This window comes from Pituophis catenifer, unplaced genomic scaffold (assembly GCF_029215685.1).
Source record: "Pituophis catenifer annectens isolate HBS135680 unplaced genomic scaffold, rPitCat1.0.hap2 SCAF_4, whole genome shotgun sequence".
Taxonomy (NCBI): Eukaryota; Metazoa; Chordata; class Lepidosauria; order Squamata; family Colubridae; genus Pituophis; species Pituophis catenifer.
In genome coordinates this window covers 94,692,002-94,706,161 of record NW_027256884.1, presented here as the reverse complement: position 1 = coordinate 94,706,161, position 14,160 = coordinate 94,692,002, and the positions used below count along the sequence as shown (strand labels likewise).

At 35.7% G+C, this 14,160-nt stretch overlaps 1 protein-coding gene across 1 annotated transcript; it reads left to right on the top strand.

Annotated features, from left to right (window-relative positions):
• Window positions 1-3,719: 3,719 nt before the first annotated feature.
• CUNH3orf52 (chromosome unknown C3orf52 homolog) lies at window positions 3,720-13,745 on the top strand. Its single transcript, XM_070943752.1, has 6 exons — window positions 3,720-3,972; window positions 5,761-5,884; window positions 9,626-9,783; window positions 10,323-10,393; window positions 12,079-12,278; window positions 13,047-13,745. Exons 1-6 carry the CDS (start codon window positions 3,847-3,849, stop codon window positions 13,052-13,054), a joined length of 687 nt encoding a protein of 228 aa, XP_070799853.1. The 5' UTR covers window positions 3,720-3,846; the 3' UTR covers window positions 13,055-13,745.
• Window positions 13,746-14,160: the final 415 nt, after the last annotated feature.

Here is a 14,160-nt window from a genome sequence, read left to right as displayed (position 1 = left end):
AAGCAAAGTCAATTGAGGAAGCCAGATTCATATAACAATCATGTGATTTGCTAACAACTGCAATAAAAATAGTAAGAAAATTGGGTCTGGTTTTGTGAATACCCTGTTTCCCCCAAAATAAGACATCCCCTGATAATAAGCCCAATCGGGCTTTTGAGTGCAAGGCAATAAGGCCAAGCACTTATTTCAGGGTTCAAAAAAATATAAGACAGGGTCTTATTTTTGGGGAAACACGGTATTTATTTAATTATTTCATCATTTAGTGACCGAAATTAAAGTCCCATTTATGGTTATAGGTTGAGGACTACCTGTATACATTGTTTCTTATGTTTTTTATTATATGAAAACATGGCTAAAGAAATTTCTGATGAATGAACCAACCCACATTTTTTTTCTGAGGCACTTCATATAATATAGCTGTGGTTCTGATAAGTATCATATGTCAATGACCAATAAACAGAAGAATGTGTGACACTGGTGGATTGTACTGGTCTGGATTCTCAGGAGGAAGAGAGTGCATTCAGAGGAGTAAGAGACAGCTCAGTTCAGATAGTATGTATGAGAGGAAGAGCTACCTTCCTGAAAGTTCTTTTGAGTATAGGCTTGTGTAGATAGAACAGTGCTTTACTATGGCAAGATTCTGCCTATAAGTGTAGAACAATAGAAATCTACTTAGAAAAATCACCACATATTTCTTGTTTTGGGAGGGGTGAGGCTGAGCAACTATATGTCAGGCATATAACCCAGGGATAGGTTCTACTTACCTTTACTACCGGTTCGCAATGGGAGCGCGTGCAAGCATGCGCAGAAGCTTCTGCACATGCGCAGATCGTCAATTATGACGTCTGGGCTGGTAGGTGGAGCTTCCCACCGCTTTTACTATGAGTTCTAAAGAACCTGACAGAACTGGGAGCAACCCACCACTGATATAACCACATATATTCAGAAGCTCAGTAAGGGACAGGGGGTTATTTTCTTATTATATATTATTCTTTTATTAGTTTTATTGTTTTTTATATGATGTTTTTATATTCTTGTTAACTGCCTTGAGTCGCCATGTCGGACTAGGTGGCAATATAAATCTCCTAAATAAATAAATATTTTGCGAAAGTAACTCTAATGGTCTCATGCTTACCTGGTTAGACTACTGAAATGTGCTACCTTCAAAGGCATCCCAGAACCTACAGTTGGGATAAAATGCAGTTGCCTGCATGTTAACTGGCATAATGTACCAGGAACAGATAAGAACTGTGCTGCACGCCATACACTTATGTTTCTGGATATAATCTGAAATGTATGGTTGATCAGGTGCCAAAATGTCAGAGGTTCACCTTTTGAAAACCACAATCAACATTCCTTTCCCTCTTTCTTTCTTTCTCTGTCTGTTTGTCTGTCTGTCTGTCTGTTTGTTTGTCCCCCTCTCTCCCTCCCTCTCTTTAATAGTGAACAGTCTTTCCTTAGTGGTTGGACTTGCCCTGACTTTGATTGACATCTAGAAGCTGGTCAAGATGAACTATTCTGGAGAGCTTGTTTTCAACTGTTCCCTAGTGAGAAAAAGCTTCACTTCTAGTCTATCTCTATTTCATTCATTTATATGGCCATCCACCTTGCAAACTGGGTGGCTAAGCAAGTTTTAAAAAACCATTTAATCAATAAAATTAAGAGAGAGAGAAAGAAAGAAACAGGTGACAAGAACAACTGACATACTACAACAATTAAAAAAAAATACTCAGCAACTAACCCACTTAACGTTGGTTAACATCCCAACCCCCAATCTGGAAATAATAGCTTGGTCTTGACAGTTTTCAATTTGCTTCATGAAAGGAAAGAAAGAAAAGAAATACAATATTTCATAATGTTGTCACTCCAAGATTAGGATCTTTTATCTCTTCTTGTGGAAATTGGCAAAAACTGAGAAATTCTGCTAGCAATGGGAAAGTTTCAATTTGTGAGAACAACATCTCCTTAATTATAAATTAGTTATGAAGCGGTAACAATGTTTTCATGTAAATTGTCATAGAAAAGGCAATAGGAAAATATAGAGTCCCTTTGGGTAATAAGATGATTGGTATTTAAATTTATTAAATAAAATGGAAAAATACATTCAAAAAGATCTTAAATATTCTGACCATAAAGACAACACTTCTCAGAGAATTGGTCCTACTGCATCTCCTATTAAGTACTGATAATAAGGCTGTACAATGTGCTGAACAAGTAAGGTTGAACAAGTAACCTTGAGTATATAATAATGATTTAATTTAATAATAATTTCCAAAGTGGAACTCAGACTGGAAAGTGGACCACAGATTTGACAAATTTCATATTTTTCTCTCTATAAACCCATGAACCTAGAGGTAAGAGAGAGTTGATAGAAATGCTACATTAACACAGGTCTGCTGAGATATTTATCTTTACAGCTTAATGAAAAGCCATCAAAGAGAATTGATAGAGCCAATGAACCAGGGGAAAACAAAAACTGAAGGTAAAAGGATTAGCAAATACCGAATCTCATTTCCAGTGAATCATACCTGTTTCCATGCAGATTAAAGCATTCAAAATACAACTTGAAATGAGGAAGAATGGCTATAAAACTTAGAATGAACAATGTCCAAGGAGTTTGAACCAAAATAGGCCCACGTCTATACACAGTACATTATTTGGGATAGAGTTTTATCTTTAAAAGTCTTTGTGGCGATAGCTACTCATCTTCTCAATTTAGATTTTTTTTTATTGCTTAGCACTACCAGTATTAGCTTTGACAGAAATGGCTCTAATTTGTTCCCATGGAACTCTGGAATCTTGTAAAATTATACAACATATTTAATAGATGGTATTATTCAATTTTATTTTTTCCCAAATTTGCCATTGATGTTTGTAACAACTAGATCAAAACCCATAATTTGGGTCTGACTGATTGATTGTAAATCCAATGAATTTAAGAGAACTTTCTTCCAAGTAATTGATTCCATAACCAAGTCCATAAGATTTTAGCCAAACTCATGTGTGGCTTCCCAAGCAAGTTCCATCGAGTATAAGAAACTGTGTCACATAAATGCAGGGAATCAGTTAATAAAAGTTGGTGTAGAATTTCATATCCTCCGTAGGGAAAAAGAACCCATTAAATTGCTGAACAGTGGGGAATAGAAGGATTTATAGAGAACCAACTACAGAGTCTCAGAATGCTAATGACCAGATGACTGCAAAGAATATAAATTCTTCCATTCCTTACCATTCAGTCAGGATTGAGGAAACTTTTTTTGATGAGAAGCCAAACATTTTCAAGGAAAAAATCAGGAAAGTCCAGTTGACTTTTGAAAAAAAAAAAAAAAGACCTTTGGGCCTGAATTTGTCTACTTTTAAACTGAAGTCCATTGATCCTTGCTTCTAAGTTTTTATTTCTAATACTAAACTTATACCTTTTCAGTGCTTTTGTTTTAGCCTAGCAAAGGCATAACCTTTTCGTTTGCCATTCCACTAAAAAAAGGCTGAGTTGTTTTGATTAAAGTACCTGCTGTATATAGAAGGCGGTCGAACCGGAAAATTCAGTCTTGTGCAACTTTGGAACGAAAGGTTGCTTTTTGGACTCGATAGAAACAGCGAGAGCTCCCTTCTTCCCTTATTGTTTTTTTGTTTTTACCGGCATCTTGGAAAACGTTTATCAGACATTGCATCGTTTTATTATGAAAATCATCCTTATTCCTGGCAACACTGGAGCCCAACACTATTTTTTGCTTTTGTTTTCTTCTTCCACTTTCTCGATCAGCGCAATCGAGTCTGGACGTGTAAAGGAACACAAGTTATTTCCCCGTTTCCCATTGCCTTTGATCTTGAAAAACTAAGTCAGCCATGGACGCAGCGAACGGCCTCCTTCCCGCGCAAAATCAGCCGGGCATTGAGCTAAGCCGAAAAGACGAAGAAAGAGGAGAAGAAAGCGAGTTTCTGCAGGAAGAAACCCTTCGCGCCGCCGCCGCGGTAAGCCACTGGGTGCTTCGCTTCTTTCTGTTTTGGGAAACGTTTGTTTTGTTCCCAGGGTATGAAAACAGAAATTGCTTGATCAGCCTCCCATTTAGCTCAAGAAGGAATTTACTCGGAGTTATTAAACCTGGGAACTTTACAGTAATTCTGATGCAATGGGGGGGGGGGGGGGGTTATGAAATGTACTGGGGGAAAAACAGGGCGTGAATGAGTCAACTCTATCTATGTGCAGTATCTATGCAGCTATTTACACTCTCACCCGTGGCTGCTTATCTTAGGCGTCTCCTTCATTTGTAATCAGAGGATGTATGTGTATTTATTTCGCTAGTGGAAATAGTAGCACATTTTTGTTAACAAGAGACACTTTTCTGAGCTCTGGCATTTTAACTGTGTTGGGCTGGGTGGTCCTGTCAGAGCGATTCTCTCATCTTCCAGTAAGCCAGAAGACAAGCAACTATTCTTGTTCTTTCCCACATCTGTTATAATAGTAATTATTTAACATAGGCTTAGAAAGTTGAGATGAATATTTTCAGTGTCTATCCCCCTTTTTTCTGAAGGTTCAAGGAGACTTCACAGGCAGTTTCCCCTTGTTTTATCTTATAAGACTAACCCTATAGGGTAGGCAGGCTGAGAATGGGCAACTCATCCAAAGTTACCAGAAAACTGCAAAACAAGAGTCAGGACTTCTACTTCAGGCTCTTAGCTGCTTCAAGCCACAAGCTTAAGGAATATGTGATCCTGGTTCTAAAGCAGGTGCCAACCTACAAAGCAGGAGGATGTGAGTTCTAGTCCTGCCTTAGTCGTGAAAGCCAGCTGGGTGACTATGGGCCAGTCACTCTTTCAGCCAACCCATCTCACAGAGTTGATGTGGGGAAAATAGGAGGCGGAAGGAGTATTAGATATATACATCATCTTGGGTACCGTACTTATAAAGTATTAAAGGTGGGGAGGAAATCAAATAAATTAATGAAATAAAATACATTCTCATTCTTATGACCTTTATAGTTATCTCACTGAAAAAGATGAAATTGTATGAGTCTGTCGGACATGTTTTTCAAAAGTTGCAAGACTTTTTGATTTGTATTACATCTCTTTTTGCCCAAACTGACTGCAGTTGATTTTTACTTATTTCCAAGGAGTAAAAAGAAAATTGCTTAGAGTAGGATTATTATTAAATGTTGATTTAGATTAAGCCAATGCCAGTGTTGCTCAGAGTTAATAGTCTAGCATGATTCCTATTGCTTATTACATCTGAAGTTGGGATGCCTCTTTTTTATTTTTAATTATATTTTCTCTCTTTTTCTTCTGGTTTTCCATAAAGCTTTTTGCCTTGTTTTTAATTTTTTCCAAATCCTGTTTGAAGCATGTTATCATTTCTGTTTGTTGAAACTTTGAAAAATTAGTCATAAAAACATGTTTCTAGCCATCCTTGATCATACTGGGCTGAGTGGAGTAATTATCTGACTTAGTATGATATATTATCTTAGTACCTAAATCATAATGTTCCTTATTGGGGGGAAATGTACTTGAGTAGTACTGTGCTTACTTTGCATATCAAAATATCTCGGGTTCCTTTATTAAGGAACTAGGAAGTGCTGGCTAAAACCTTGGGTTAAAACCTGGGAGGTCATATCAGTCAGCAAAGATGTGGTCAGACATGTGGAACAATGGTGTAGTGAAAAACACTTCCTTTGTTCCATCAACATTATTGAGTATGTCTGTTTGAATATTTTATACTTAAGAATATAAACATGCTTTTTGTTTTCTAATTCCTTGTTTCTTTAGGAGACAAGCAGCTTAAAATCACGTTCTTCAATTATTTTTTGGAAATGCAAACTCTGGATGATTATAACATCTGTTTTTCTAGTGTTGATCCTTGTGATTGCTTTAAGTTTAATTTTGTATTCAGGTTTGTACTCTTTATGGATGTGATTTTTTAGGTGTATAATTGAGTCAAAAGATTGTGGGACAGGGATGAATGAATGAATGAATATTTTTATTACAGTTACTGACAGAATTGTAAAGAAACACTTTAATAATAAACTAAAAGCAAAAAAATATATAATTGGTGAATTTGTCAATGGGTAGTAAATATTTGCCTACTTTTACAGGCAATATAAGACAATTATCTACCCTTAAAGAGATTGAATCATAGTGATATGATAACAACAGATCTACATAGAAAAGATCAGAATTTCCTAGGTATTTGACCATAGTAATACTGTAAGTTCTTCTAGAAGGTACAGTATAGCAGGAGATCAGCCCCTTTTCTGCAGATGCATAGTCTCAACTCATAGGTAACTTTTTTGTATTGACTGTCCAAAATTGCTGTGGGGAGAACATTGAAGCATCCTAGTTTAGTTTAGTTTAGTTTAGTTTAGTTTAGTTTAGTTTAGTTTAGTTTAGTTTAGTTTAGTTTAGTTTAGTTTAGTTTAGTTTAGTTTAGTTTAGTTTAGTTTAGTTTATTTGATTTGTATACCGCCCTACTCCCGAAGGACTCAGGGCGGTGAACAGCCAACAATAAAATACATAAATACACAAAATTTAAAAACCCGATAAAATCAAATTAAATTATTTGGCCCAGACAAATTAAAATACCCCAATAATTTAAAACAGATTAAAATTTACATATTTAAAAAGGGAAGAGATTAGGCCAAGCCCGCTTGATGGAATAAAAAGGTCTTCACAGCACGGCGGAAGGAGCGCAGATCTGGGATCCTCCGTATCTCCGGGGGGAGCTCATTCCAGATGGTAGGTGCCCCCACAGAGAAGGCTCTCCCCCTAGGGGCCGCCAGTCGACACTGTTTGGCTGACGGCACCCGGAGGAGTCCCTCTCTATGAGAGCGTACTGGCCGGTGGGAGGCTATTGATGGTAGTAGGCGGTCCCATAAATAACCAGGCCCTAAGCCATGGAGTTAATGGTTCTTGGAATTTGGAAACAGTTATATGGAGTAAGTGTCTTGCTGTTTATATAAAGGGGCTTGTCTGCTGAGAAAAACTTAGGTAGAACAGACTGGTCCTATAGGTCCTTCTAGGCCCTTTGATATAACATTTAAATAAGCTGAATGCATGCTCATAACCTATCATTAAGTTTGGGAATGGTTTTCCTAATTTGGTGTGGTGCCCTGTTCTGGCAAAAGATTGAATCTTACTGATGCTCATAGGACATTGAAATTAAAAAAGGAATATACTGTGTAAGGTACTTTCTTTTTCTAATACTGACACATATTATCCAAACATAAAACACAAACTTTCCTTAATTAAGTAAAACAACAATAGAAGGCTCAAGGTTGACTCAGCCTTCCATCCTTTCTAAGGTAGGTGAAATCAGGACCCAGTTTGTGGGGGCAATAAGCTGACTTTGTATAAAATATACAAAAGAATGAAGGCTATTGCTTAACGCATTGTAAGCCGCCCTGAGTCTCCGGAGAAGGGCGGCATATAAATCAAATTAAAAAAAATTTAAAAAAAAGCAAAAACAAAGAGAAAAGAACAAACACCCATACATAAAATAAAACTAGCGCAAAGATTGAAGTGAAAATATTATTATTTCTAAAGAAGTTTAAAAGGCAAATCAAATTTTAAAACGAATATATATTGCATGTGTGTTCATGTGTATGTGTATATATGAGAAAGCATTCTAATACGAGCCTATCTGTTTTTATTAACATTAAACTGATTCAATGGTACCAATTACTTTAAGTATTTATTAAGTTGCTCATTATTTGCTGGGAGATCAAGTTCTATTCTCATCTATCCCATCATTTTATAATATATCCCATAACATGAAATAATTATTAATAAAACCAGAAAAAAGAAGTTTGTTACCCATTAAAAAATTATTTTTTATTTAGAACCCACACCTCAACAGAACACAGTCCAGCCATAATAAAGTAAAGGTAAAGGAATCCCTCCATTACGCCGCTAATCATTGCCAACTATAGGGGGCAGTCTCATCTCCGTTTCAAGGCCATTGAGCCAGTGCTTTCTGAGACATTTCCACGGTCATGTGGCCAGCATGATGTCACTTGAGTACTGTTACTTTCCCACTGAAGTGGTACTTATTTATCTACTTGCATTTGCATGCTTTTGAACTGCTAGGTGGGCAGGAACTGGAACAGGAACAGGAATCACTCCGTTATATGGCACTCAGGTTTTGAACCTGGGCTGTCGGCTTTCCAGCTGACAAGCCCAGTGTCTTAACCACTGAGCCACCGTGCTGCCTCTCCCCAGCTATAATACAATAATATATTTTAAATCATAATAAAATAATACTATCCAGTTATAAAAGCGTAAACTTACTTCTAGGCTGCATAAACAGGGATAGAATCAAGATCACGTGATGTGTTAATACCACTTTATAATGCCTTGGTAAGGCCACACTTGGAATACTGCATTCAGTTTTGGTCGCCACGATGTAAAAAAGATGTGGAGATTCTAGAAAGAGTGCAGAGAAGAGCAACAAAGATGATTAGGGAACTGGAGGCTAAAACATATGAAGAACAGTTGCAGGAACTGGGTGTGTCTAGTTTATTGAAAAGAAGAACTAGGGGAGATATGATAGCAGTGGTCCAATATCTCAGGGGCTGCCACAAAGAAGAGGGAGTCAAGCTATTCTCCAAAGCACCTGAGGGTAGGACAAGAAGCAATGGGTGGAAATTAATCAAGGAGAGAAGCAACTTACTAAGGAGAAATTTCCTGACAGTTAGAACAATTAATCAGTGGAACAACTTGCCTAGAGAAGTTGTGAATCCTCCAACACTGGAAGTTTTTAAGAAGATGTTGGATAACAATTTGTCTGAAGTGATGTAGGGTTTCCTGCTTAAGCAGGGGGCTGGACTAGAAGACCTCCAAGATCCCTTCCAACTCTGTTATTCTATTCTGTTCTGTTCTGTTCTATTCTATTCTAATGTATCAACTAACTTTACAGATTATATTTGCAATACAGAAGTTCTACAATCATCATTGGTATCTGCTCACAACCACTTCCACTAGTCACCTTTACAGAATAAGAATAAGGTTTTCAAATCCTGAAAAAAGATCCTAGAATGTGTGGAATCTTAAGTGGCGGGGGGGGGGGGGAAACCCAATTCAAACCAAGAACCCAGATTATGAAATATATGCAAATGAGAAGGAGTAGCAAGGAAAAAGGAATAGAAAGAAACCTTTGTATATAAATAGGATCATTCCAAGACAGGAAGTAGGAAAGGTAACGGGAAACAGCTAAGCACACAAAAAACACCCTCCAATTCATTATGAAGTCAGATAAATTAAGTTACCTTGAAGACTTTTAAAAAGTCCAATCCAACTTTGGTTTAACCTTTTTAATACCAAACCTACTATCATGGATAGTGTTCTTTTTATAGGCAGAATACAGATAGATGATGTATTGGGAAGAGCTTTAGAAGCCCTGGTCCTATGAAAAGAGATAGTAGGTAGTTATCATCTATAGTAGCTTCTCATCCAGTTACTAATTATTTAGACAACGGGCAACGTCTTCTCCACATGGCAATTTTACTTGTTCTCCAAATTTTAATTAAAAAGAAGTGTTGACTTCTGGTCTGGATGAAATAAGACTCTGAGTTTCTATAGTCATATTTCGGCTATGTGCCTGAATAATAACTAATTTTATTCCCTTTTGTTATTTTAGTGGTTTACATAGATGAAGATGAATATTGGGATCTTGAATTAATTGCAAGTGGTGTACCACGTAATTTCTCTGGAATAGTAAACGTTAAATGTCCAAACCCTAATGTGAATCTCTCAGAATCTGCATATGATGTGTTTTCTAAAAATCTTAATAAGAGGGTAAGTTCATTTTAGCTATGTAGATCTGCCTTAGGACGGTTGTGAAGTAAAAACATGGATGGAATGGACTCTCCCTAGGCTTATCAGAGATACTGTATACAAAGTAGTTCTTTTTTTCCTTGAGTATTTTTTTTTCACTATTAAAATAGACAGCTATTCTTTTCTATTGTTAGATAGCTAAGACTTATCTGTAGGCTAGAAATGTAATATATTTGGGTTAGAAATGTTTGCCCTTTGAGTATAAGACATTTATGGTATATAAGGGGAAATAGCATTTTACTTATTAAGAAGCTGAAGCTCTTAATAAGATACTTAGCATCCTTTTGTAGCATTCTGCTAGAGAATCACATGGAATAGCCAAGTGAATTTTTGCCTTAGGAAAAGAAAATCAGGTTTTAGTCTAGTAAAAAAAAAGTGAAGACTAGATTTTCAAATTAATTAAAAGTGTACATAGCTAGAAGTTAATTGCAAACCAAATGAGAGGATTCTTTCTGTCTTCTGTCTAACTGATCATGATTAATGTTTTTTTCTCTCTATAGCTTAATGATGTATACAGTCACTCACCTGGATTGGGGATATATTTTATCTCATCTGAAGTTATTTCCTTCAGGTACGAAGGGTGACAAAACCCCATATGTTTAATTATGCAATTTTAGGGAAAGGAATTTCCTCTTGGTAGTCATGTGTGGGCTGGGGAAAGTAAAGAAAATATGGATTGAAAGAAAGAAGACTTTCTATGCAGCTTATGGTATGTTGAAATGCAATTATTATTTATGCTGATGAGCATTTTATTTCAGCCATATCATAATTTCAGAAAATTATGATATATAATAAGAGTATATTAAAATGATGCAGTCTATCCCCACTTGTATCCTGTTCATGACTAAAGTCAATCATAGTATTCTACATGAGTCTGTAAATTGTAAAGAACTCCAGCAGTGTTTAGTGGTTATTGAACTTGTTTGGTCTTTTTTACCTTTTAACTGAACAATATGAACAAGTAAGAAGTTTCTCCAATATGAAAGATTTAAAGAATCCAATATTGTTTTTTTCAGCTTTTCCATCCTACTTGTATAGTGAGGTTCTGCAGATTCTGACCAGTTCTGGAGAACCGGTAGCAGAAATTTTGAGTAGTTCGGAGAACTGGTAGTAAAAATTCTGACTGCCCCCCGCCCCCATCTATTCTCTGCCTCCCGTGTCCCAGCTGATCGGGAGGAAATGGGGATTTTGCAGTAACCTTTCCCTGGATTCAGGAGGGAATGGAGATTTTATAGTTTCCTTCCCCTGCCATGCCCACCAAGCCATGCCATGCCCACCAAGCCACACGCACAGAACCAGTAGTAAAATTTTTTGAAACCCATCACTGAATACAATATATTTTTGTCTGGCATATGGCACCTATTAGATATTATTTGAAATCATGACTGTGAGGAAATGCTTTTGGTTCATGCAGAGCTATAGGCCCTTCAATTCTGAAATAATATGTCAGAGGGTATGGATCTGAAGACTTCAAACTTGCAGGCCTACCCTACTAGACCTCCTTTTGACCATGCTCCAGTGAACAAAAATGTTGAGTTTTGGTGTTATACAATAATTGGTATTGGAAGCTACCATAAGAATCAGGTTGTTTGAAGTTTCTGAAATCAAATTGCATATCTTGTATAAATGAACTGCGTTCATTTTCCATAGATATACTGTACATTGGTAACTGTAGCACCAGCTGTGGAAAGCAAGGAAAATGACTTTAACAGACATAAACCAAATCGATTAGTTAAGTGATGAGAAGAAGAACATATTTTAAGTCAAAACTAAGCAATAAGCAAAAGTAAGTGGCTCAGACATCTCCCCTAATTTACACATGTAAAGAATGGGAGCAAGCATGACACAATCAGACTTGTGATATTTTGTTATTATAGCCACTGTCGATTAAAATAGCCTTAGCTTCCCTGTGACATTGATTCTTAGTCTATGCTACCCAGTGGGATATATAGCAACATATTTACACTTAAAACATGTTAAGTGAAAACCTTAGAAACATTATGGTGGAATTGTTTTATAACTGTGGGATCCTTGGTGATGTCTGAGTTTGGTTGTTTTCTTGCATATGTTTCATTACCAAATGAGATAACATCATTACGCTGAAATTGCCTAGCTTGGTAATGAAACATTTGCAAGAAAACAACCAAGCTCAGAAGGGACCAAGAACACCGTACTTCAAGCCTGAGCTACAAATATTCTCTTCCATTGTTTTCTAACCATTTGGCATTTCATTCTCACTTCCTATTATTCCTTCAGTAGAGAAAACAATATAGCATCATACTACTTGCAATTCTTGGTGCCAATTGAGAATGCTGACTTCATGACTTATAGAATGAGTGAAGAGTTTATAATGAATATTTTAAGACAAAATATATATGACAAGCAAAACATCTCTGACTTGGATATACCTGAATGTACAGATATAACACTGGACCCATCTTCTGTTACAATAAAATGTAAGTGCTTAAGAAAGTAGATAATAAGTTCATGTTCTTTTTTGAGAGAATATTCAAGGACATTTACTCTGCTAATTCAGGACCTCTGGTCCAATATCCTAGGAACTATAAATTTGCTTCTCCTAGTTTGGTAACAGGTTCTAAACAATGAGACAATCACTTCCCATCCTGGCATCCATATCTATGACTAAGCTTTCAAATGCTGATATTTGAGACCCTTAAAAAACATGAAGGTAGAGAAGGGAGTTGGAGTTTTGGAGCCTGAGTGCCAAGATGACCTATAGTATGGGAAGTCTTAAATTTACCTAGACCTGTTCACACCTCTGTTGCAAGGGAAATTTATTCTAGTCTTGATGCTTGATTTAATAATAGAAGGGGATAATTTAAAAGAAAGGTTTCATTAAAAGCAATGAAATTTTGCCTCTTTTACTTGTCATTTATACTATCCTTGTTATTGGTTTGATTTATCTTACCTACTTGCTGAGAAATACTTCTAAATGAATTCCCAATATGTAAAACAACATCCTAATTTGTTCTCTTTAATGGTTATAATTACTTATTTAAATTATTAAATAATATTTTATAAACCTGAGATAGTTTTTATGTTAGTGTTAAGGATCTATGCCTAACATTTATATAACAATTGGTATTCATATATAAATATATCTGGTGTAGATATAATTTACGTGATATAAAACTATTAATAATGAATAATTTTAGAAGTGTTTTCTTTTTCATATTTTTGAAATGCTTATCTTTTCTTTAAAGTAATATAAACCATCAATGCGGGAGGAAGAACTGAATGCAGATTTCAAGAGTGACTTGAAGGACTCTTCTGTTCTTCTTATGAATTTTTTATATTGCAACAGCAGAAAACAAACTCCTTGAAAAGCAATCAGAGCATAATATAGTACAAGAAACTGAATCAACAATTTTGATAAGAGGACAAATGTTCCAGATCTTAGATAAGTAAAATCCTATTCAGTATAAAGACTTCTTTTTGGTGAAATAATAAGGACCTTTTTTTCATTTTTCTGAAATCAAGTCAGGTTTCTACAAAAAAGTGTATTTAAAAAACAACAACAAAAAAACCCACAGTTGTATAGAAATGTTGCTTTTATTATTGCTTATTATTTTTGTTACAATGTATGTCACTTTGAGAATGTTGGCTTTAATAATTCATAACAAAATTGATGAGTAATTTAGTAATTGAATAGTAATTTAGTTACTAATCAAACTAATTCTATTGAGGAAAATACAGTAGGGATGAACAAATCTATCAGTTTTACTTTCATTTGTATACATTTTACAGTAATGAAGAAAATGGTAATTCCCTAGCAAATATAGTTATCACTACCTTTAAGCTATATAAGTCTCAATTGTTTGTACCAGATTATTAGGAGCAAGTTATTTCTTCTTTGGAAAAACCTTTTTTATCTTCTTCCCTATTAAAGTTAATGACAAAGAGCTTGGTTTGCAATTTTTTAAAAGTGAAAACTCCCTAATTCAGCAATATAAATATGATTGTATGCAGTATGTGCAAGTTTTTAAAGTCTGAAGCCTTCTGTTAGAATTGAAAAAAAATGCCAGTTTTGCTTTTCTTTCCTTTCAGTTCAATTTCAATTGAAATTCCTTTCAATTTCCTTTCAGTGCAAATTCGTCAGAATGGGGGCTTTCCTTCTATTGCAGCAGGTGAAACAAATGCTAGTTCCTCCCTTCCCACCTCCTGTAAACCTAGTAACCCCCTTGGCTGAAGCAATCTGCATTTTCAAAAGCTGTATTTTCAATTCAAGGGCACACCTATTATATGCAACAATCCTAACTGAGAACCTGAAAAGTACCTCCAAACTCTGGCCAATTTTATTGGCCAAACCTTCCCTAC